The sequence below is a fragment of the Takifugu rubripes genome, chromosome 19 (assembly GCF_901000725.2).
Source record: "Takifugu rubripes chromosome 19, fTakRub1.2, whole genome shotgun sequence".
Taxonomy (NCBI): domain Eukaryota; kingdom Metazoa; phylum Chordata; class Actinopteri; order Tetraodontiformes; family Tetraodontidae; genus Takifugu; species Takifugu rubripes.
In genome coordinates, this window is record NC_042303.1 from 9,393,791 (window position 1) to 9,419,238 (window position 25,448).

The 25,448-nt window shown below is 39.4% G+C and overlaps 2 protein-coding genes across 4 annotated transcripts; both read right to left on the bottom strand.

Annotated features, from left to right (window-relative positions):
* Positions 1-13: 13 nt before the first annotated feature.
* LOC101077885 (sodium- and chloride-dependent GABA transporter 2-like) lies at positions 14-11,286 on the bottom strand. Of its 2 annotated transcripts, XM_029827255.1 has the most exons (16): positions 11,138-11,286; positions 6,032-6,087; positions 5,718-5,908; positions 5,236-5,370; positions 4,674-4,814; positions 4,157-4,244; positions 3,954-4,086; positions 3,638-3,772; positions 3,415-3,518; positions 3,187-3,311; positions 2,967-3,079; positions 2,366-2,503; positions 2,177-2,279; positions 1,998-2,098; positions 1,746-1,916; positions 14-1,272 (listed from the first exon to the last, which is right to left on the bottom strand). In XM_029827255.1, the coding sequence occupies exons 3-16, from the start codon at positions 5,902-5,904 to the stop codon at positions 1,162-1,164; spliced, it is 1,785 nt and encodes a 594-aa protein (XP_029683115.1). In that variant the 5' UTR covers positions 5,905-5,908; positions 6,032-6,087; positions 11,138-11,286; the 3' UTR covers positions 14-1,161. The 2 variants fall into 2 exon arrangements, with proteins under 2 accessions (XP_029683115.1, XP_029683114.1); XM_029827254.1 differs by lacking the exon at positions 6,032-6,087.
* Positions 11,287-13,966: 2,680 nt separating this feature from the next.
* On the bottom strand, positions 13,967-24,969 carry LOC105419361 (sodium- and chloride-dependent GABA transporter 2-like). 2 transcript variants are annotated; one of them, XM_029827250.1, is made up of 15 exons: positions 24,834-24,969; positions 23,195-23,385; positions 22,713-22,847; positions 21,740-21,880; positions 21,221-21,308; positions 21,018-21,150; positions 20,702-20,836; positions 20,479-20,582; positions 20,251-20,375; positions 20,031-20,143; positions 16,855-16,992; positions 16,666-16,768; positions 16,487-16,587; positions 16,235-16,405; positions 13,967-15,649 (listed from the first exon to the last, which is right to left on the bottom strand). In XM_029827250.1, exons 2-15 carry the CDS (start codon positions 23,379-23,381, stop codon positions 15,473-15,475), a joined length of 1,851 nt encoding a protein of 616 aa, XP_029683110.1. In that variant the 5' UTR covers positions 23,382-23,385; positions 24,834-24,969; the 3' UTR covers positions 13,967-15,472. The 2 variants fall into 2 exon arrangements, with proteins under 2 accessions (XP_029683110.1, XP_029683111.1); XM_029827251.1 differs by lacking the exon at positions 24,834-24,969 and adding an exon at positions 23,502-23,525.
* Between the last annotated feature and the right edge of the window lie 479 nt (positions 24,970-25,448).

A 25,448-nucleotide genomic window follows, 5' to 3' on the forward strand; every position in this document is an offset into this window, starting at 1 on the left:
GTTGTTGCCATTATTTGTGTTAGCATAGTTTTATTTTTCTCACGTTAAATTCATGATTGTACTCTTGACTCAAATCATCTGATACAGATATTACAGTTTCACTACTTTACCAAAAAGTCATTCAAACTTCAGCTCTTGGCAAGTGTTGTATATATAGCTCTACAATGCTGGACTGTATAAAAATAATTTCATATAATAGACTAGTAATTTGTGGTGTTGGTATCTCAGTCGGTAGGAGACTGGACAGAGGAGTGGAGGGTTCCTGTTTCAAGCCCCAGTGTAGGCTAAGCACTGCTACGGTATCCTTGAGCAAGGCACTGAACCCCCGAAATGCTGACAAAGGGCCCTATGATGAGCTGGAAGCCCTGTCTGGGGCCGTGCTCACAACCCCAAAAGGGATATAGTGGGAAAATAGGAATTTCTAGTGTTAAAACATTCACAATTTATGAAAGGAAATACATTAGGCACTTTAATTGTACAGTGATTGACAGGAGAAATATATTAATGTCAACAAGAACAAATTCAGACAAATGTGTGATAATTAAACTTCATAAAATATTGTTTACCAAACTGCTAAAACGGCAGTTTTTGGTTGTGCTCAGTACGTGCTGTGAAACATAGTTCTATCACATTTTGTTGCTTTCTTCCTATCATTTTCTAACCTCCCATCAACTCTGTCACTATGATCTATCGGATGTTCTGATCAGGGTTTTAAATTAAAATTGCCTAAGTTTCTCTGTTTTCTCTTCTCTGTGAAAGGGTCATCAAGTAACCCTGGTTAACAATAAGTAAACCAACCTGGCTGTCTGGGTGCCTGCCTTTATAGTGCCACTCACTGGTCACAATGCGACAGTCAGGCAAGGTTTTTTGGCACCTAAATGTATCTTCAAAAGCCACATTTTACAGAACGACCTTTTTTCCACATTAAATGTGACCTACATCAGATCTTATTCAACACAACAAATGCCCTAAACAAAATTGCAATGAAATCAATATTCATTAGGAGCTATCAGTGCATTGACCCCTCCAAATATTATTTTGTGTTTCACATGAGGAGATTTGATTTATAACAGTCTTATAGGGGACAACAATCATTAGTACCATCATGTTCATATGTGCTGTTTGGCATCTCTGAATGTGCACCACATTCTTTTAATTTCATTAGCATATCACAGTTTCATGATCTGAGGTAAAAGAGGTGAGTTTAAGAGTGTTCTTCATTGAATTGGTCATTGGAAGACTTTCGTCTGGAGTGCACAAGCTTGACAGCCTCTGAAAGAGAAGAGTGGAACATTTAAAAGACACAAATGTTTCACTTTGGAGGTCTTTTAAATTTGATCGACATCTAGTGGCGAGGAGGCAAATTGCAGGAAAGGAATTGACAATAACGCTGATTTTTCAGCGTGTCAGACAAAAAACGGTGGCTTACAGGGACCAAAATTAATAATGTTTTTGACAAAACGAATTGTAACTCAATCAAGGTCGTTTGTTATATAAAGAACATCATAAAAGCATGTAGGCACAACATTTTTCCATCAATAGAAGGAGACCTGCATCAATATTTAAATAAATAACTTATTAATACATTTAACAGTTGATATTCTGTAGTTTGTTTCTCACAACATGAGACCTTTAAAGTATATCAACACACAACAAAATACTTTACAGAAAAAATATTCACTTGGCTTGATGTAATTTGGTAATAACGAGATACTTTTAAAATGGTAGTTCTGTATAGGTTTTACCTGTCGTAGTGTTCCAGGGGTTCTAACCACTTTGAAAACCATAACAATGGGGACCATGAGGGTCGACGAGAGGGTGAACCACCAGCCGAGAGCGTACCCCCACCATGGATAATCAATGGTGTTGTTGAACTTTAGAGGAGTGTATTTGATCAGTGAGAAAAGAAAAGTTCCCTGAAAACAGAATTACATAGAAATAGGAGTTCTTCCACTGCTGGTTGAAGCCAGATATATATTTGCGCATGCATTACTCACCAAGCACACTAATGGTGTAATGAACTTTAAACAATATTTGATGAGAGGAAAAGGTTTGTATCCTATCATGTCTTCGATGTTTTCATAAAACCTGTCTGCACCTGTAAAAAGACAGAAAAAAGAATGATAAAATCCAACATTACAGGAAGCAGCCATGACTTTTCCTCTCTTCAACTGACCATAGATCCAACTGACACACACAGATTGGAGAATGGCAAACAGAAGTAGAGTCATTCCACTGCAGGCATAGTAGTCAAACAACTGGAAGATGTACAGCCCACCCTGTGTGTGAAATGTCCTGTGGTCATTCAGCAGCAGTAAAGATAAATTGCAAGAAGAGGGCTGAGATATTGTTAATTTCTTCTTACTTGAGTAACCATTGAAAGACCGATAAAGAAGCAGACAACACAGATGGCAAGAAGAAGAATTTTTCGCCGATGGCCAACGTGGAAGAAGGATGGATACATGTCGGAAATTGCAGTCACGACAGATTCCAGACCAACAAACTGGAAAACAGTTTGACAGTAAAATGTTAACATCTTCAAAGTTACAAAAAGTACTGAGGGATATTTAATCTTTACATATTTCGTAATCAACATGTATGCCACATGATATGTTTGGCAGAAAACAGGGTGTCGCGCTGAAGGCTGGACTCACCCTGCTAGAAAAAGAGTTCAGTACATACGTCACGGGTGTTAGTTACAGTGTGACATGATGCTCAAATCTGAATACAACTGGTCACATTCACAGAAGGCAGATTAGTGTTGGTGGCCATCAAGACACAGTTTACAGCAGTAATAGCCGATTGATACTACATAATATGATGTGCAATGCTGAAGAAGTTGAAATTTAGCTATTGGTCTGCAACCCCTGTTGATGCTGAAATCTTCCTATGAAATTAGGTGTATTCAAGCTTAAAATTAGTGACCAAAATTGGAATTAATAATCCTCTCCAAAGAATGATCAGACCTGGCTGTCCAGTCCCAGCAGGATGATCATAACAAAAAAGAAAATTGACCAGAGCTGAGGCACAGGCATCATGGCAACAGCTCGAGGGTAAGCAATGAACGCCAGGCCAGGACCTGCAGCGAGAGGGACAACAATGAAAGAAAATCATACGGCTGCTTTCTTTTCCCACAATATTTCTCACTAAGCATGAAATAAACCAACGTCCGATAGTCACGCTCACCTGACTCTGCTACATTAGATATGTCTGTGTTCTGCTCATATGCCATGAAACCGAGTGCGGAGAAGATGGCAAAGCCGGCTACAAAACTAGTGCCGCTGTTCAGAAGGCACAAATACACACAGTCCCTAAAACAACAACAAAATGTTAAAAAAGTCTCACAGCCTGTTGCTTCTTTTCAGACATTGTTGGCATCCAAAAATGCAAAAGATATAATATATACAAACTCACCTGTAACAGTTGTTGTTGTACTTATTGTAACTCCCAAGAGCAATTAGACACCCAATGCAAAGGGCATAGGAGTAAAATACCTGAGTACCAGCATCCATCCATACCTACAACACAAACAAGGAGCCGAAGCATTTGCTGTCAGAGACACAGCAAACAACTGAAATATAGTTCGGAAAACCACCGTGAGCACCAACAAATTCCATGAAATGAGATCTGATCTTGCCTGTGGGTCAGCAAGACGGGCTGGATCTGGCCAGAGATAGAACTTAATCCCATCTAAGGCACCAGGTAAAGTGAGTCCTCGAACAAGCAGCACAAGCAGCATCAGATATGGAAAAGTGGCAGTAAAGTAAACGACCTGCCGAGAAGCCATGTTGGGAATTCATTTGGCAGAGTTAGGAATTATTCCAGTAAAAATGTATTTTAGTTTGCAGATTAAATGGTATATACTAATATAGTTCACGGTTGGTTATATTCATGTCATTAATAAGAACAGCCTCAGAGGAAAATGGAAATTTGCGTGCAAATGATGGTCCTACCTTCCCAGTGGACTTAACTCCTTTCCAAATGCAAAAGTAACAGATGATCCAGGACAAGAGAAGACACAGGGCCAGCTCCCACTGCATGCTGCCAAACTCCTCGACACTTCCTGTGACGTTCAGAATTCTTCTCCTGAAAGCCACTCACATCTCAGCCTGACATTCTTTTGCACTCTTTAGTGTTATTTTAAAATCCTACTCACTCCCAGAATTCTCTCACTGGTGATGTAGCATTTTCAACAACAGTCCAGTTATATCCGTTGCCTCTTCCATCAAATTCAACACAGTTCTCTGTTGGAAAGGAACACAGATATTGAGGGTCTTATCATCATTCCTCAGAGGGAAAGCCTTCTAATTTCTCTAAAATATAAAACCTCTGGCAGCTTTACTTACAATGGAATTAATATCCAGAACATCGAGCAATGTTACGCAATAATAAATGATTGAACTCATTAACTGCTCTGGTTTCCCTTAATGTGGTGCAAATGCAGCAAGGCCTTACGGAATTCTGTATATATTTACATTGGTTGGACCTAAAAAGTCATTTTTAGGTGTCTACAGTCTCCTTAATTACTGAAGAAATGTAGTGACAATTTGTTTTGTAGTACTATTGTGATTAAGGAGATCCCATAAAGACTTTTGTGTATTTTCTTTCCTCGGAAGTTTATGTTCATTTTTGCTCAGTGTGTAAAGCTGATGTGATAAAGCTGCGTCACAAACCTGTGTTCCAGCTGTTTCTGCAGCTCGCCCAGGGGAGCTCAGAGTTGAAAGAGAAGAAAAGATAGAGGAAGGCCCAGGCCAGTATGACGATGTAGTAGATACTGGAGTACAAAACCACTATCTGACTGCCATAGCCTATCCCTGCAATGAATCGACATCGATATACAGTCCATTTATTTGTCCCACATTTATTTACATGACCAAGAAGACGACACACATCATATGGTGTGCAGGTGGTGAGTAAAACTGATTATTTAATAGACTATAATGCCTATAAAATAAACAGAAAATAAATTGTTGTAACACAGAAACTATTGGACAAATTTAAAAAAAAAAAAGTGCAATGAATAAAGTTCAGCGGTAGAGGCCTGCCCACCTCTGCAGTTGCAGGCTACATTTAGAAAAGTCCAGGAACCAGAAATAATGCTTGAACACTTGGCTAAGTCAACACATGGTGTTAAATGTGTAGCAGAAGTCTGAGGGCTAATTAAATTACAGGCAGGATAAAATGTGTGACTGTCCACCAAGACATGAAAATGCACAATATTTATGTGGGCTTTACCTTCAAAAAGGGGACAGATTTTCCTCCAGCATGTTATACTTCCCTGACTGGTGTACTGACCGAGAGACGTCTCCAAGAGAAACAACGGGATACCGCAGGCAAACAGGAAGAGGACATAGGGAATGAAAAACACCCCTAAAAACATAAACAGACATGTTACAACACAATGTCAGCTGGTGAATGCAATGTGCTGTGAAAACTCTGTCTTCAGTATTGAAGTCCCCCAGTCCACCTGAAAGGCATTTCAATGGTGTTTGATGTATCATTTTCTTTATTTCCATTTCAAAATGCAACACATGGAACATATCCTCCCTCATTATTCATCTTTACTGCTTATTTTCTACTAAGGTTTAGATGTTGATGGCCAAATAAAGGACAAATATTTGACTTTCAATTTTAAGTGAGACTAGATGCCTGCTGTATCAATTGTTTTATTCCAATCTTGACTATCTCTACTAATACCCCGAACTACCTGAACTCACCCCCTCCATTTTTGTAGCACAGATAGGGGAACCTCCACACATTTCCGAGTCCGATGATTTGTCCTGCAACAGCCAAAAGGAACTCAATTTTACTGGACCACTGTCCTCTGCTGTGGGTGGTAGGAGCTGGATGAGCTTTGGCTGTGTTCAGCCTGAACTGGACATCTGAAGCGAATGAAGAATCCATTGTACTGCAGAGACAAAAGGTTATTGACAGAGGATAAATGTTGATCACGTTAATGTAAAAACTTAAAAAAAAGAAGTCTGAAATGGCTGCCCTAGATTTTCTCCAGGAGAAGCTGGAGGAAACCCACACTGAAGAACATGCCAGCTCCAAACAGATGACTCAAAGAGGCGTTTTGGAATGTTACTGTGAAAACAAAAAGAAGTCTGAAATGTCTCACTGGGAAGCTTCACGTCTTTAAAAAAACCAAACATGAGTAACAAAAACTTCATGAGTAACAAAGTCCACTCAGACTTTTTAATAGTACGTTGAAATTTCAACAATGTGGAAAGACTAGAAAGCTAATTCTTTGTACTCTGCATTACAGCATGTAGGTTAACATGAAATTCCTCTTTGACAGACCATCAACCATGACAAAGACCATGAACAACTCAAGAGAACATCATGCAGGATTTACAAATCTTGAACAAATCAGACTAGTCCTATTAGTTGGATCAAGTCATATTAACAGTGTTGCAAAATAATTGTATGCACCATTTGTACCCTGGTGATTTTTCTTCCAATCAATATCGATATTTTCCAAAAAAACAAAATCGTCCCTCTTCTTTCAGTGAGTTCTCATCTGCACAGTTGCACTTATGAATGCCCATTCAGTAAAGTGGATAGGAGACAAAATGGAACAGAATCATAAGCAGATGTTGACCTTAGATGGTGACAAATCATCTCTATTTTCATCCCTGAGGTTTTGCAGGAAAGTCATAAATGTTAAAGTTATATTTTCTATTTTCTGTCTTAAGTGTATTCTTTTATTTGCTTTACAACCACAATGCATTACTTACCATCTTAGACGAGCTTTACCATCACATGACCAAGAACAGCCAGGTGATTTCAGACCATATTTGATAGGATTATTTAGCCCAAAGATTTTGAGTAATGGGGGGATGAAAGCGGGACAATGTCAAATTTTGGGGTCAGGAAACTCTTCAGTGGCGTTTCATCTGTTTATTCTATTCATGCCATGTCAAAAATGACTCCAGACTGCCTCATGAGTTCTGAGATCTGGATCTCCAGTTTGCTTCATTGTGTGTAAGTGATGCTTCACCTAAATGCTAAACAGTTATGAAAATCACAGATTTCTGCTGAGACTGAGTGGCTTCATTACCTGACAGTTGTGGTGACCACAGCAGGGTTAAAGAACAAAAGGCAGGCAATTAATCTGAATTCATGAGAGATCAATTCTATTATTTCTGTTGTACATGAGGAGTTAATGGCACTGCAAACTTATCAGCAGGTTTTCTTTTTTCTACACCTAGTCACCATCTACAGCAGAAATATTGACATGATTCAGTGGATATGCAGTAATGTTCAAAGTCAACACAATGCTGGCAGTCTCGGTGGGTCAGAAGAGGGTCAGTCGCACTTGGCATTAGGATAATTCCTCTTATCAATGCTGCTTTTGTGTTGCTGCCCTTGATTTTATTCAGGAGAAGCTGGAGGAAACCCACACTGAAGAACATGCCAGCTCCAAACAGATGACTCACACAGGCCCACAGGTTCAGAACTTCAACTGTACCCTTCTCCAGGAAAATGGCACCAATCTGTCTGAACACACACATCTTTGACGGTGTGTGTATCTGAGCAGTCATTGGATGAGCAGAGGAATTTAACCACTGACATTCTGAAGGTCGATTGCACGACACACATCAACCATACGAAAGGCTTCTAAAGGTTTATATATAAAAAAAACATTCCCTGTTGTTTAAAAATTCCAATGTTGTATTGTCACAGTTAGAGTTTAGTCCAGAGTCATTTATCCCCCACCATGTGAGTGGTATGAATCCAGAACTGAGTCTCTGTTCCAGAGGGGACCCTGTCAGGAAGTCATCTACACAGGGATCTGTTGTAAAGACACTATATTGCCAAAGTATCCACTCACTTACCTCTTTAATTCATAAGGTTTTTCTTTCTTTTTTTTTTAAATTAAGAATTTATTTTACAAATTAATCTTGAACCCAACTGCTGAAATAGTGTGTGTGTGTGTGTGTGTGTGTGTGGGGGGGGGGGGGGTGGGGGGGGGTGGGGTGGGGCTTCTATTTGAGAAGCGCTGGTCTACACGATAGCTTATCTTTCATGGAGTTCTGTAGCTATAGATACTGTGTGTGTGTGTGTGTATGTTGAGTTTGCCACTTGATGTACTGATTAGTTAGACTGGGACACCAAAACCCTACCACACTGAACCAGGCAGTGGGCCTTAAGCAGCACAAAAAGACAGAGACTCCATAGACCACTGATGGGTAGAACATACGTAGTGGGCCAACCAGTATGTGGACAACCACAATCCCATGCGCAGGGCAGAACAGAAAAGGACTGCTGAAGGGGGCCCACGGTGCCAAAGGCACCAATACCCGGCGATGAGGGACAGTGCATCCCCACCACCCCCAGAGGCAGGACACCTCAGGCGCCGGCCCTCCATACGAGAGGCCCCACAACTCTAAGGGCCTGCACCCCTAGCCCTAGGCCCACATCAGAGTGACCAATCCATAAGGTTTAATATTATCCCCCAGCCCCACAAACGATTCCCACAAAGTTCAGGAGTGTGTATATGAGACTTTTGATCCTTCTTCAAATTTTTGAGGACAGACACTAATGTTGGCTGAGAAGAACTGAGATCACAACTCTGGGCAGACCAGGCAAGCTCTTCCAAACCAAAGTCGATCAACCATGTCTTTATGGGCTTTGCTTTGTGCACTGATTCGCAGTCAAATTGGGACAGGAAGAGGTCATACCCAAACTCCAAAATTTGGGAGCATGAAATTGCCCAAAACCTGAAAGACAACCCCCACACCATCTGCCCTCCACCAAATGCCTTAAACGTCTGCTCTCCTGGGCAAGTGCCATACCAAGACCCCCTTGTTCGGGATTTGTCACTGCATTCGAACGCTTCTCCACTACTCTTAGAGTGCAGTGGCAGTGTGCTTCACACCACTGCATCCAATGCGTTGCAATGTACTTGGTAATGCAAGAAATGGATACAGCTGCTTGGCCCTAGAAACAAATTCCCTTAAGCTCTCTACATACCGGTACTCATTTGGAGCTAAACTGAACTACTACAGGAAGTTTGGAGGTCTGCAGCTATTGATTCTGTAGGATGTTGGGTACCTTTGTGCACTATGCGCCTCACCGTCTGCTGACCGTGCTCTGTGATTTTACAGAGCCTACCACTTTATTGCTGTGTTGCTGTCATTCCTATTCACTTGTTGTCATGCCACTAACAGTTGCCCATGGAATAATTAGTGGTGAAGAAATTTCACAGCAGACCTATTACACAGGTAAGATCTTATCAGTTTACCATGTTGGAATTCACTGACCTCCCGAGACCAACCCATTCTTTTACAAATCTTTCTAGAAGCAGTCTGCATACCAAGAAGCTTGATTTTTTATGCCTGTGGTCACGGAGGTGATTTTAACACTGTCTGAGATATCTACCTTTGTTTATTGTTGGGATATTTCAGTTTAACATAAATAGTTTCCTTACAAGTTTCAGGGAGAAACTAGTTCCGCATAAAAACACCCATCAGGGATTGGCACGTGAATGCTTATGTTTTCCATCTGATGATATTTGACCACCAAAGTGCTGACACATTAGACATCAGATGCTAATGCAGAATTAAATACAAGGATAGGTTGCTTGACACGAAATGTAGCTTTGATTATGACTTGAATGTATTTTTTTATTCTTCTCTAGAGTTTAAGCAGTTTTTTGCCTCTTTTCAAATATGGCTACTGCACTGTAATTAGCATTCTTTTCCCAGACTGATCCACTTATACATGACCCATGTTGACTTCAACAAGTCAGTATCCTATCCGTGTTTCTGACCACAACTAAGAAAACAAACGCAGAGGCTCGGTGGTGAACAAGGTCATCCCACAGAAGGGTAAAAAATGTCTTTCTTTACAGAGTTTACAGTTCTTCCTGCACTTACTCTAAGAGTTCACACTGCTTGGTCCTAGCGTTCTGTCCATGATCAGTCATGTACAGTTTACTTATTAACTTTAGGCTCTTTTATTGTCTTCATCAACTTGATTTAATGACTTTTACATAATTACTGTCTCCATGATAATTATTTCTTATGGATTATGCAGTTTGATTTTATTAGTTGTTAAAAGCACGCAGTCTAGCCAGTATTGTCAACACAAACTGCCATATATCAGTATAACAAATACTATGTTAGAGAAGTATACAAACATTTGACATGCACATGGATATAGAACCTTTCCATTCTTAGTATGAACTCTGGTGAAGAAGTAATATAAGAGGATTAAACAAGCTTTAAGAAGCCCACTGCTGTCAACCTATAGTTTTGTAAAATAAATGAACTCTATTTGTGACCACTGCCTGAACTGATCCAGAGGATGGGCAAAAGCAAAAGCATGAAAATATGCTTAAAAAAATATTGACCCTTTGTGTCAGATGATGAATGCAATGACCATGACCATAAAAATCAAATATTTCAATATAGAAAAATTATTCATTTTTTAAAAAACTGTACATGCATTTTTACTTTTAAAATTCCTATTGCCTGAGTGGTGTTACATTTACAATAGTCTAAGCTTTAACCATTTAATGTAATATCATAATATAAATCCTAATATTCAAACCACATTCAAAGAAGTGAAATTACAATTATATTCTGACTTTCTTTTAACCACACAACACTGACATTGAGTATTAGTCTCAATACTCCAAAAGTTGACCCTTTTAACATCATTCTATGAAGAGACGGTCAAACTGAATCTGGCCCTAATTGCCAAATTAAAGGTGCTTCCTTTTAACTCCACAGGCACATTAAACATAAAACTGTTCAACAGATAAAACATTATGTCCTCTTATCTTAGTAATGTCATGGTTGAGATTAGTGAACTTTGCCTTAACATCATAGAATTTGTGGAATCACATATCTTTTACAGGCTGTTTCTTTTGAATTTGTTTTTATGTGCCCATTAAGATGGGCTGAACACAAAAACCAGGGTATGAATGGAGCATTTTGCTGCAGTACAGCCAGTAACCTTTGGCCTACATAATAGTGCCAAATGCGACTAGCCTGAGTGTAACCATAAAGCCCAGCTGTCACTAAACTGAAAGAGTAAAACTAGCTTCCTTGTTTAACAAAGCACTCAATGCACTACTATAAAAGCAGGAAAAAATTGTGTACTGGAGTGAAATTGATAAAAGTACCTGGAGAAAGCAGCTTCACTGGGATAGTCTGAGGATTTGGGTTTTGTTTCCAGTCAAATTCACTCGGTGCCTTTAGATGAAGTTAACAGTTTCCCCACGAGTGAGTGAATACATGAGTGGAGGATTCAAACCACCATTTGTATGACAATAAGGAGAGGACGAGTAGGAGGGACAGAGCAGGGGGCAGGACCATGTCTGTTCTGAATGAGAGACTTTAGGGCGGAGACTCTGCCATGTGGTCTCTCCAGTACAGAGAAGAGTCAGTCCCAGTAGCAGAAGAGGCAGCATGGACCTAATAAACCAGTATATTTGACTGGGATGCATAACTGTAAAAATAATTTAGTGATCTGAATGATTTTTTTTCTCTGAACTTAGATTTTTAAAAAACAAAACAAAAAAAACAACAAATAGCTCTCAGAAATTCAGATTTTAATCCTCGAGAGCAATTAAGTTTAAGCCTCAAATTTAAAATAAAATGTTTGCTTTAAAATAAATGTAGACTCAGAAATATAAATCCCATTTTTAACATTTCCAAATCTGGAAACCTGAAACTGAAAGTCAATTTTCCTAAAATGCATCACAGCAAAGTGATCAATTTGAATTTTTTTCCCCTTGCAGATTAGAGTTTAATCAGAAACAAGCAGCTGCAATTATGCACAATGTTGAGGTAGAGCTACTCAGTTCACATTTAGCAGATTATTAATTACACAAAGTTGCAATGGGGAACAATTCAAGTTGTGTATCAGAACTAATATGTAGCTTATTACACTGGAAGAACATTTCGTGGAAAAGCCGACATCACGCAACAAGCAGATTATTGCCACATTATAAAGTACTGAAACCTGAAGATATGATATTACTGGATAGAGAGGAGAGCTGTGGAGGTCACAAAGTATGAAGAGTTCTACGGGAGGCAAGACATCACACATGTGGAGCAATCGGCACTCAAGTATGACAGGAGAGGGTGCATCATGAATGGTGCTGAGCTTTTAAAACCAAGCTAATGTCCTCAAAGCTTTTTTCAAGGTGCTTGGGGTTTTAGATGAGAAAACTAGATAAGTCATGTTTTTTAACGCCATGAGAGCACACATCACGTGTGAGGAGCTGGGAATGGCCAACACCTGGGTCTATGGTAATCGACTGTGAAAATCTCAAAATGTATGAAAGCCAACAAGTGTTTAAACCTCAACTCTAACTCGAATGACGGGAAAACTTAAATTTATCCTGCTATTTTAATGTCAGAGTTGCAAAATATAAAACAGATTTTCAAAAATGTTAAAATGAAGGACAAAGAAAGAGGTTGACAAAAAGCATATAAAGTTCATGCTAAAGAAATTTATTGCATGATGTTCAACATTTGAACTGGATTAAGCACAGCCCAGTTCAGCGGGAAAGGGCCTTGGCCCCTCTGTAGTTTCCATTATTGGAACTGCAGGACTGTGTCCACACCTGTGTTGACAGTGTGGTCATCTATGTCACAGTCTGTCATCAGGTAATCATTCCACTCACCTGTCCCCAATCAGTAATCAACCTGGCATTTAAGCTCCTGCCTCCTGTTCCCTCTCTGCATTCAAGCGAGTCTTTCCAGCGTTCTTCTTTGGATTGATCACCCAGTACAGACATTGCCTGTTTTTTGACCACCCTGCCTCGCCTCTGTCCTGGAAAAGACCGCCGCCTTCTGTCTTCGACCCTGAGCTCGTGGACATCCCCTCCGGGTTCCGTTGGCTCCCGGCCGGCCAGTCGTGCGCTGCTTGGTTCGCTCTGGCGCACCAGGATCCTCTCCCCAAGCGTGCTGTGTTTGGAGCTGACTGCTCAGCCCTTGTCAATCTAACAATTATTTATGTTTTGCGACATCTGCCAAAATGTCTTAAAGGATGATATCGTCGCCACACAGGCCTCACTCCACAAACTACAGTAATATGCACGTGGTGCACTGGTTAGGGGAGTTGGGGTTTTTGTAGATGTTTTCTTGTTTAATAATACGGCTTATTTAAGGTATTTATAATTTCAAAACTCTTACATTCTATAAATAGCTAGCTATGTTACGGTTTGGGTTGTTACAGGACCCGAAAGCAGGCAACCCTAATGCAGTGATTTAAAGTTCAAAAATAGGTTTTGTTTAACAAACCAAAACTGGCAGTCCTGGACTGCAAGGAGGCACTAGTTTAATCTTCCGGGGCGCACAAAGAGCTCCAGCGCGGAGCCAATGCAGGAGTCAGGTTCTGCACGTTCACAAGTCCAGCAGGACGGTATAGACCTCAAACGAGCAGGGGAACACACCAAACACTCCAACGCTGGTAGGCAGGCGCGCCCTCCTTAAATAGGTGGCCTAATGGAGATTGCCGACAGATGTGCCTGCCTGCAGCGCCAGCTGTTGCCAATTGATTCCTCCACGCCCCCTGCAGGAAAAACCAAACACAACCCAGAAGCCTGGACCCCAACAAGCTAGCCGCTAAAATGTCAAAATCTTCCAATACTGGCTGCCACCAAGTACCATGTGTGGACCAGTGACTGGTGAAGATGGTTAGTGGCTATAGTGTAACATTAAACTTTACTGTCATAAGGCCTGAAGATAAAATGTGTTCTGGAAAATGTGTCTTTCCTTTTTCACGTGAATGGCACATAACGCTAAGCAAAGAACTTCAGGATGTCTTCTGAATTTCTTTTTTGGAGGTCCAGGAAAGCAGATGTGATCCACATCAGGAACACGGCATTTACTGTATATGTAATAGAAATCATTTCAGGAAAAAAGTGAGGTCAACCTTTGTTCATGTCTTATTTATATAAAGAAGACGCTTTAAAAGCATTAAATAAACTCAAGACAGTTTATTGTTTAAATGGGCATAGGTTTATTTGACTTGTGCTAAATTCATGATTGTACTGCTGACATTCAAATAATCTGAACTAAACTCCTCTTTGTAAAACAATTTTATAGCTCTACAATGTTGGATTGTGTAAGTAATCTGCTGTATAACATTCAATTCTTAAAAAAAAAACTTCCATGTGGTTCAATGAAACATTTAATAAACGTACAGAAATATACTTCCTAGGTAGAAATTCAGATGAATGTGTGTAAAATCAATAGGCTTAATAAAAAAAAATTGAACTTTTAAAAATGCAATAGATGTGTTAGGCGTATTTTTTGTATTTATAATTTTTTTTAATTAAAAGGCTCACAACAGTCGTAACAAATGCTCAAAGTGTGCACCTTCAACGAAGGTGAATAGAAATATTTTCAGGCTGGGAACTCCAGGTACAGATACATTATCTTAAATAGTTTATTTGTTATGAAACATATGAAAGAAAAAATCACATTTTCATTCAATCTAGGGAAGGTGACTGACTTGTTTTGTTGATGTAGGTCTGATTCTTTCACCTTAATAGATCACTATGATCTGGTCACCAAGTAACCCTGTTTAACAAGGAATAAGTCACCCTTACTCTGCACATTGTTTTAGCACCCCTCCTGGTCACATTGCAATAAATTAACTCAGGTACTTTTTAGTTTTAAATACATAACCTACATCAGCTGATATTCAACTGACATGTCCTAAAAAATGGAACTAGTTTCAGAAATGGTTTCCATTGCGTTGTTCAGCTTTAGAGGGACTATATGCAGAAGTGTGCACACCTAGCCTCTCTGCGGGAGATTTGTTGGTCAAATGTTGACATGCCAGTCTGTCCTCAGTAGATTTTAGACAGACATTAAAAACATTAAAGTCTTCTATCATACAGTGTTCCTGACATGTCTTCACTCAATGCCATTTAGAGTTTAGTTCAGATATTTTGTTGCACCTTTCAAGTTGTAATGAGTGCTTATCCAATCAGAGAATGCGTACGTATCACATTCAGCATAAGACCATGTGGGTGGTCATGGTGTTGGAGACTCGAGATCTGATTGACTTTTGTAAATGACTTTTGTTAACTTATAGTGCATCGGAGCCTGCTCTCTTGATTCCGAAGGCCTCGGGCAGATTTAATAGACCTGACAACACAAGCTACCTAGATAAATCTCTTACATAAAATACAACACTGGAAGCAATGCAACCAAGTGGATATATTATGGCATGAAGAGAAAAAACTGAAGAATAATTTTATCTACATATTTATTGAAAAAAAAAGCAACAAAAACAACCTTTTCTGAGTATGTTTGAGACAGCAGAGATAGCTTTGTTGTCTCTAACAGCTCACCAATGGTCAATGCTAAGGTAATGGGATGGTTATTGCAATGATTACAATATATATTCGGAGCTATCAAGTGTATGACTTACCCAATATTTTGGGTTTCACATAATGAGTTTTGATTTATAAATATGTCATAGGTAGGAATAAGGGTTATTGCTTTAATAGTAAATAATTTGTTTTTGTGACATCTGGATCTGCACCACATAGTTTTGATTTCATTAGGATATCAATGTCATGATCTGACATAAAGGAAGTCAGTTCAGGAGTGTTCTTCATTGATTTGGTCATTGTAAGGCCTTCATCTGGAGTGCACAAGTGTGAGAACCTCTGAAAGAGAAGATTGGGACATTTCATTTTAAAGACACACAAATCACCCTATTATTACAATGGCCCAAATCATTTTTTCAAGCTTTTGGGAAAACACAAAAATCTTTTACTATGCAGAACACATCATAATCAAGCCAAAAACTAATTTTTGTTAAAAAATTACAAAACCATTATTTTAACAAGATGATGAATTGTTTTATTTTGGAGGTCCGGTCTTTGAAATTTGTGCGACATCTAGTGGTGAGGAGACATTACACAGGAAAGTAATTAACTATGACGCCGATTTTTTAGCGCGTCAGACAATCTACGGTGGCTTAAAGGGACCAAAATTGGAATGACACCATAGAAACATGAAGGAACAACATTTTAGCACCTGTGGAAGGAGACCTGCATCATTATTCATATAATTTATTCCTATATTTAATAGTTCATATATATGGATGGTTTCTCACATCAGATTAACAAATGGGGCTTTAAAATATAACAACATACAACAAAAAACTTTACAGTAAAAAGATGCAATTGCTTTGTATGATTTGGTTATAATGCTATACTTTTTAAATTGTAGTTCTGTATCGGTTTTACCTGTCGTAGTGTTCCAGGGGTTCTAACCACTTTGAAAACCATAACAATGGGGACCATGAGGGTCGACGAGAGGGTGAACCACCAGCTGAGAGCGTACCCCCACCATGGATAATCAATGGTGTTGTTGAACTTTAGAGGAGTGTATTTGATCAGTGAGAAAAGAAAAGTTCCCTGAAAACAGAATTACATAGAAATATGAGTTCTTCCACTGCTGGTTGAAGCCAGATATATATTTGCGCATGCATTACTCACCAAGCACACTAATGGTGTAATGAACTTTAAACAATATTTGATGAGAGGAAAAAGTTTGTATCCTATCATGTCTTCGATGTTTTCATAAAACCTGTCTGCACCTGTAAAAAGACAGAAAAAAGAATGATAAAATCCAACATTACAGGAAGCAGCCATGACTTTTCCTCTCATCAACTGACCATAGATCCAACTGACACACACAGATTGGAGAATGGCAAACAGAAGTAGAGTCATTCCACTGCAGGCATAGTAGTCAAACAACTGGAAGATGTACAGCCCACCCTGTGTGTGAAATGTCCTGTGGTCATTCAGCAACAGTAAAGATAAATTGCAAGAAGAGGGCTGAGATATTGTTAATTTCTTCTTACTTGAGTAACCATTGAAAGACCGATAAAGAAGCAGACAACACAGATGGCAAGAAGAAGAATTTTTCGCCGATGGCCAACGTGGAAGAAGGATGGATACATGTCGGAAATTGCAGTCACGAGAGCTTCCAGACCAACAAACTGGAAAACAGTTTGACAGTAAAATGTTAACATCTTCAAAGTTACAAAAAGTACTGAGGGATATTTAATCTTTATATATTTCTTAATCAACATGCATGCCACATGATATGTTTGGTAGAAAACAGGGTGTCGCGCTGAAGGCTGGACTCACCCTGCTAGAAAAAGAGTTCAGTACATACGTCACGGGTGTTAGTTACAGTGTGACATGATGCTCAAATCTGAGTACAACTGGTCACATTCACAGAATAATTGATTGTGTACAAGGCAGATTAGTGTTGGTGGCCATCAAGACACCCTTGACTGTTCTTCAGGATAGAGTAGAGCAGCAGTGATCCTGGATATTAGAATGTGCATTATTGATGTTGAGATTTGGCTCTTGGTCTGTAACCGCTGTTGATTCCGAAGCTTTCCCATGAAATTATGTTTATTCAAGATTAAAATTTTCAGCCAAAATATTACTATTACTTTTGCTGTAGTATAATTAATGTTACTAATTCTCTCAAAATTCTAGTTTGTACTTTAGACTTGACCTTTACTTTTATTTCGAGTCCTGAAGGACATTCTGAGCTTTCAGCGACCATATCTTGTTTTCCGTTCTTCCCAGAGAAAAAGCATTTGTATCAGTGTATTCTCAGATTAATGTTAACTGAAGGTCAGTGTTCTATTGTAGTTTATTACATTCAGTGTTTTATGAAGTGGGAAGTCAATTGTTTTTTGGCAACTTAAAGTGCTTATCAGCCACTTCATCATGCATCTTGTCTAAACTTGCATTGGCGGTAAGCATTATTGCTAGCTTTATCCATGGAGATGTTTCAATCACATTTGTGCCCCTAAAATATAGTCGTTGGATTTTGAGTATCTGTTGATACCAATTCCTGATCCGATACTTTTGCAATACAGTTAGAGAAAAACTAGAAATGAATTAAAACAGGTAGCAGGTATACCCTGCCTGACTGAAAGGCCTACCACATCTCCATTGGTGCCCACTGGTGGCTTCCAGTCACCCCTCACAGATAGTTGTCCTTAGGACTTGATAACTGTCTATTTTATCCTATCTCCTCTCCACAGCCAAAAGCTTGCTTTTTCTGCTTTCTCTGAGAGCTCTATGGTTGCTTGTGTTGCACTTTCCCCTCTCAACAGGCATGTCATTGAGCTAACAAAACCCCTTGTACTAACCTCCACAGAGAAGAGACACTTTTTCCATCCACTCTCTCTAAAATGTGCAATCAGGCCAGAGTACAAAGCCTTCTGCTTTTAGTGCACTTTCTCTTTCTGTTCCTCCCATGGAACCGTCAGCTTAATCAGTAACACTGATATTCCAGCCATCAGGAGCATTGACACTATTCTCCCTTTGGAGGTATCTGCAGTTTCGCCTTTTCTTGGGAACTATGCCCATTCCTGGCTTGCTGACTGGCTCCTGTGACTAGCCTCTCTTCTTCTCCCCTCCACCGCCTCTACAAGCTTCCTGAACAGCTGGTAGGGCCTCTATCTGAGCCTGCCCTGGGTGAGTGTGGTCTTCCATTCTGCGAGAGTGTGTTTGAGGGAAGCATATGTGGTTCTAGAGTGGTTGCATGCATGCATGCTTTATTTCAAGCCACCATTGGAGGCTTCAGGGAATGGAAAGGTGTTTCCATGATTGGAAAACTGATTTAGGCATGTGGCAGCTTCCAGGAGTCTGCCCAGCTCACTCACAACCTCCTCTCACATTGTCCAGTGCCGCTGTTACCCTTGCGCCTCTACCTAGGGGGACAAACCTAACTTGACAATGATTAAAAACCATTTGAACTAACTGGAGTTTTTACATGTATAATCCACATTGTAGGCATCAACCTTCTCTTGATGCAACCTGTCCTTTGCTTTAGAAGTTCAGGAATGTCCCCATGCACAAAAATAATTGACATTCATCGGTCATGTACAGTGTGCCGTTTGTAAAACCGGCCACACTAGAAAGAGTTTTGTCACATTTTGCTCCAAACTACATTCAAAAGAGTGGTGTAACTTTATTTAACTCACTTTTTAGGATACTTACAGCAAAAATTGCCATCTTAAGAATATATTAAACATTACAAAATGTTAAGTCTAAATCTAAGTGTTTAATCTAAATTCAAAAATTTTAAATCAGACTGTTAAATCTAAATCTAAATTGAATGTTTAATATAAATCAAATGTAAAATGTAACTCTGAATCTAAATGCTAAATTTAAATTTCAAATCAAAATCTAACTGTTCTAAGTATAAGTGTTAAATCTAAATGTAAATGTTAAATGTAAATTTTCTTGGGTGAAACTTTATAAAGTATGTACCTAGTATGCAAATATACACTGCTGGGAACAGGATTACCTCTGTTCATAAATGTATTCCCGACATATCTAGTGTATAAACTCTCTGTTAACAGCTATGCGCGTTCTGGATTAGATTCCTCAGTAGACTGCGATGGTGAGCTATATCACTCCATTTTGGAGAATCATTGTGATATTGTGTGTGATTTCAGTTTCCAGTTGTTGTTTCCTTTCCTCCCCTAATTTTGCTCATCATGCATTTCATTTTGCTCAGTTGAGAGAACCAATGATAAAATTTGCACATATGTTCAAAATTGGGACCCCACTGCAAACATGGGCCCCCTACACAGAGTGCATCCTGCCTATAGGGAGGGGTGCAATTAAATACTGTGATTTATCATTTTTCTGTCTCAAACTCCATGATTTGTGCCATTGCTTGTCTCCTACACAATGTTGACGCCCTCAGGTCAGGCACAAGTAAAGAAAGATTGAAAAAATTTCAAGAAGAAGATCCATTTCATCAATAAGCAGAGGGAGATTCCTAATGGCAGTCCTATCTGAACCCCTTTTAAACATCCATTGACAGCTTAGGTTGGTGGCAGCATCAGACTGAAGTAAAGCAGAAAAACTCCCATTCTTTATCCCTTGCCAACATCATGTCACAACAGTTGTCAACCTCCCATAGAGCATTAAATGGAAGGTTGAGAGTCTCCACAGTGTTCAAAAATGGCTCAGTGGCCTCTTAAATGCGTGAGCTGACCTGGCTGTCCAGTCCCAGCAGGATGATTGTAGCAAAAAATAAAATTGACCAGAAGTGAGGCACAGGCATCATGGCAACGGCTCGAGGGTAAGCAATGAACGCCAGGCCAGGACCTGCAGCGAGAGGGACAACAATGAAAGAAAATCATACGGCTGCTTTCTTTTCCCACAATATTTCTCACTAAGCATGAAATAAACCAACGTCCGATAGTCACGCTCACCTGACTCTGCTACATTAGATATGTCTGTGTTCTGCTCATATGCCATGAAACCGAGTGCGGAGAAGATGGCAAAGCCGGCTACAAAACTAGTGCCGCTGTTCAGAAGGCACAAATACACACAGTCCCTAAAACAACAACAAAATGTTAAAAAAGTCTCACAGCCTGTTGCTTCTTTTCAGACATTGTTGGCATCCAAAAATGCAAAAGTTATAATATATACAAACTCACCTGTAACAGTTGTTGTTGTACTTATTGTAACTCCCAAGAGCAATTAGACACCCCATGCAAAGGCCATAGGAGTAAAATACCTGAGTACCAGCATCCATCCATACCTACAACACAAACAAGGAGCCGAAGCATTTGCTGTCAGAGACACAGCAAACAACTGAAATATAGTTCGGAAAACCACCGTGAGCACCAACAAATTCCATGAAATGAGATCTGATCTTGCCTGTGGGTCAGCAAGACGGGCTGGATCTGGCCAGAGATAGAACTTAATCCCATCTAAGGCACCAGGTAAAGTGAGTCCTCGAACAAGCAGCACAAGCAGCATCAGATATGGAAAAGTGGCAGTAAAGTAAACGACCTGCCGAGAAGCCATGTTGGGAATTCATTTGGCAGAGTTAGGAATTATTCCAGTAAAAATGTATTTTAGTTTGCAGATTAAATGGTATATACTAATATAGTTCACGGTTGGTTATATTCATGTCATTAATAAGAACAGCCTCAGAGGAAAATGGAAATGTGCGTGCAAATGATGGTCCTACCTTCCCAGTGGACTTAACTCCTTTCCAAATGCAAAAGTAACAGATGATCCAGGACAAGAGAAGACACAGGGCCAGCTCCCACTGCATGCTGCCAAACTCCTCGACACTTCCTGTGACGTTCAGAATTCTTCTCCTGAAAGCCACTCACATCTCAGCCTGACATTCTTTTGTACTCTTTAGTGTTATTTTAAAATCCTACTCACTCCCAGAATTCTCTCACTGGTGATGTAGCATTTTCAACAACAGTCCAGTTATATCCGTTGCCTCTACCATCAAATTCAACACAGTTCTCTGTTGGAAAGGAACACAGATATTGAGGGTCTTATCATCATTCCTCAGAGGGAAAGCCTTCTAATTTCTCTAAAATATAAAACCTCTGGCAGCTTTACTTACAATGGAATTAATATCCAGAACATCGAGCAATGTTACGCAATAATAAATGATTGAACTCATTAACTGCTCTGGTTTCCCTTAATGTGGTGCAAATGCAGCAAGGCCTTACGGAATTCTGTATATATTTACATTGGTTGGACCTAAAAAGTCATTTTTAGGTGTCTACACAGTCTCCTTAATTACTGAAGAAATGTAGTCACAATTTGTTTTGTAGTACTATCGTGATTAAGGAGATCCCATAAAGACTTTTGTGTATTTTCTTTCCTCGGACGTTTATGTTCATTTTTGCTCAGTGTGTAAAGCTGATGTGATAAAGCTGCGTCACAAACCTGTGTTCCAGCTGTTTCTGCAGCTCGCCCAGGGGAGCTCAGAGTTGAAAGAGAAGAAAAGATAGAGGAAGGCCCAGGCCAGTATGACGATGTAGTAGATACTGGAGTACAAAACCACTATCTGACTGCCATAGCCTATCCCTGCAATGAATCGACATCGATATACAGTCCATTTATTTGTCCCACATTTATTTACATGACCAAGAAGACGACACACATCATATGGTGTGCAGGTACTGAGTAAAACTGATTATTTAATAGACTATAATGCTTATAAAATAGACAGAACTTTCACTGCTGTATGACTGTATGCTTTTTTTTTTTTTTTTTACCAACACAACTCCAAATAGGATTTAGATGAAAATAAATTGTTGAAACACAGAAATGATTTGTTGAATTTCCATTTTAAAAAAAGTGCAATGAATAAAGTTCAGCGGTAGAGGCCTGCCCACCTCTACGGTTGGAGGCTACATTTAGAAAAGCCCAGGAACCAGAAATAATGCTTGAACACTTGACTAAATAGAAACAACAAGATTACGCAAATAACATAGAAACTCACAACCAGTAAAAGCCAAACCAAGCGTATCATGTGCATTATAACAAAAGATTGTTTTTGCAAAAAAATGTGTGAATGTCCACCAAGACATGAAAATGTGTCACAGCTGCGGGCAATCATGCTTCGCCCCGCACACCTGTTGTGTATCAGGACACTAATGAGCCCTTTTCTTAATCCCCGGAGGCACACCTGCTCCCTGCCAGATCGTTATTCGTGTTCCGATGACTTTCCAGCGTATTCCTGTTTGCCTGCCCGGTTCCAACCTTGCCTGTTCCTGACTATTCTGTTTAGCCTGCTCCCCGGTAAACCCTGTCTGTTGTCTGTTTCTGACAATAAAGCGGTGTCAGCCAAACTCGTGTATCGCATTTGTCTCATCTGGTCCGTGACAAAAATGCACAATATTTATGTGGGCTTTACCTTCAAAAAGGGGACAGATTTTCCTCCAGCATGTTATACTTCCCTGACTGGTGTACTGACCGAGAGACGTCTCCAAGAGAAACAACGGGATACCGCAGGCAAACAGGAAGAGGACATAGGGAATGAAAAACACCCCTAAAAACATAAACAGACATGTTACAACACAATGTCAGCTGGTGAATGCAATGTGCTGTGAAAACTCTGTCTTCAGTATTGAAGTCCCCCAGTCCACCTGAAAGGCATTTCAATGGTGTTTGATGTATCATTTTCTTTATTTCCATTTCAAAATGCAACACATGGAACATATCCTCCCTCATTATTCATCTTTACTGCTTATTTTCTACTAAGGTTTAGATGTTGATGGCCAAATAAAGGACAAATATTTGACTTTCAATTTTAAGTGAGACTAGATGCCTGCTGTATCAATTGTTTTATTCCAATCTTGACTATCTCTACTAATACCCCGAACTACCTGAACTCACCCCCTCCATTTTTGTAGCACAGATAGGGGAACCTCCACACGTTTCCTAGTCCGACGATTTGTCCTGCAACAGCCAAAAGGAACTCAATTTTACTGGACCACTGTCCTCTGCTGTGGGTGGTAGGAGCTGGATGAGCTTTGGCTGTGTTCAGCCTGAACTGGACATCTGAAGCGAATGAAGAATCCATTGTACTGCAGAGACAAAAGGTTATTGACAGAGGATAAATGTTAAAGTAAAAACTTTTAAAAAATAAGTCTGAAATGGCTGCCCTAGATTTTCTCCAGGAGAAGCTGGAGGAAACCCACACTGAAGAACATGCCAGCTCCAAACAGATGACTCAAAGAGGCCGACAGATTCAGAACTCTGCCACTGTACCCGGGAAAATGGGGGACAAAACTGACAGTGTGTTTCGGAGTAGTCATTTGATGAATGGCAGAACCTAACCACTGACATTCTGACGGTCGATTGCACGACACATAAACCATAAGAGTATTTAATTTTTATAATTTTCAAGATTTTAAGCAATCATCTGTGTCGTTGTCACACATGGCAACGGTATCATAATTATTTTCTCTGACTGATCCAGTTGAACAACATCTATGTTAACATCAAGAAGTCAGTGTTCTATTTATGTTTCTGACCACACTTAAGACAACAAATGTGGAGGCACTCTTCCTGCGTTACTCTTAGGAGTTCACACTGGGTGCCTGGTCCAAGAGTTCTGTCCATAGTAGTTCAATGCTAATTTATGATTGAAATTTTGAGCAAAAGGTCATCTTTCAAGACATTCCAGTTATTGTCCAAACCCGCTGCTGTCAGTACTCTGTGGTTTAAATAAATGCTGTTTGTGATATTTCAATCCAGAACATGGAGTTTTAAATGTTCAATTTTTAAAACTTTGTACTTGAGAGCACCGAGTTGCATAAATAGTGTTGCACTTTTACACTGTACACACACACACACACACACACACACACACACTCAGAATAGATTTGAGTTACCCCTGCCCACTAACTTTGACAGACAAAATTATTATTCAAGACAAAATTATTATTTAAGTACTGCAACACAGGACAACACAGGATTAAATGCATACATGTGCTTGGCTGTCTTTTTACATTAAAAAATATAATTATTTCACATTTATGCATTTTATAACAATTTTAATTACTATAAAAAAGTCACTAATTAATTAAATGATTCATTTATTTAATTAATTTTCGGCACTTTTGGTCCTCCATACCAGGATGCAAAATCTATCTTTTGTGCCATCTTGCCACACAGACAACATCACAGCACCGAGGCTCTGCTAGCATGTCTGCAGGTGGCAGAGTCAATTCTTCTGACAATTCTGTTACACTCGCATTTTTCTCTCCTTATGCAGATAAATTGTTAAAGTAGCGGATTGCTTGTTTAGAAAAAATAAAGTAAAAAACTTACTCAACTCAGGAAACTAATACATGATCTTTTCTCAAAAAAAACTAATCAGAGTCTAATTCACTGAAAGTAACTAACCAGAATGTAACTATAAGGCCCAGCTGTCACTAAACTGAAAGAGTAAGAGTAGCTTCCTGTTTAACAAATGTACTATAAAACTGGAAAAAGTTTTGTGAACTGAATTGAGATCATAAACACGTACCTGAAGTAGGCAGATTCACTGGGATAGTCTGGGGATCTGTGTTTTGTTTCCAGTGATACTCAAGGTGGGCCTTTGGACGAAGTAAAAAGTTTGTCCACATGGAGAAGTGAGTGGTGGAAAATTCTAAGTACTGTATTTGTATGACAGAGCAGGGGGCAAGTCCATGTCTATTCTGAAGTGACTTTAGGTCAAGTTGGCCAAGTTGTCTCTTCAGTGGAGAAGAGGCTGTTCCAGTAGCAGAACAGACAGCACGGACCCAGTTAATCTCTGTATTTTACTGGGATGCATAACTAAAACATTAACTTTAATAAAAATGTGAGACATTTTGATTCTACTTTAAAAAAAAAAAAAAAAATCTCTTTTCTGAACATCTTTTATAGAAAAACAATTCTGAGAAATTTAGACTTTAATCCTTAACAAAAAGTAACATTGGACCTCAGATTAAAAAAGTAAAATAATTTAATTTTGAATTAAATACCAAACTGAATTCTGACTCACACAAAGAAACACAAATTGTTTTCAGAAAAACCTTTTAATGTCCAAAATCTGAAAACTTGAAATACCACACAAGCACAATTTCGTTAAAAGGATAATGGAAGAGTCATCAACTTATTT

Excerpts from the sequence above, each read along its gene's own strand:
- LOC101077885 (XM_029827254.1), bottom strand. The coding sequence starts at position 5,904 with ATGGATTCTTCATTCGCTTCAGATGTCCAGTTCAGGCTGAACACAGCC. Across the intron at positions 4,815-5,235 it reads AATCTGTCCCCTTTTTGAAG|GGATAGGCTATGGCAGTCAG; the intron begins GTAAAGCCCACA and ends GATTCATTGCAG. Across the intron at positions 3,080-3,186 it reads ATCTAATGTAGCAGAGTCAG|GTCCTGGCCTGGCGTTCATT; the intron begins GTGAGCGTGACT and ends CTCTCGCTGCAG.
- LOC105419361 (XM_029827250.1), bottom strand. The coding sequence starts at position 23,381 with ATGGATTCTTCATTCGCTTCAGATGTCCAGTTCAGGCTGAACACAGCC. Across the intron at positions 21,881-22,712 it reads AATCTGTCCCCTTTTTGAAG|GGATAGGCTATGGCAGTCAG; the intron begins GTAAAGCCCACA and ends GATTCATTGCAG. Across the intron at positions 20,583-20,701 it reads CCCGTCTTGCTGACCCACAG|GTATGGATGGATGCTGGTAC; the intron begins GCAAGATCAGAT and ends TTTGTGTTGTAG.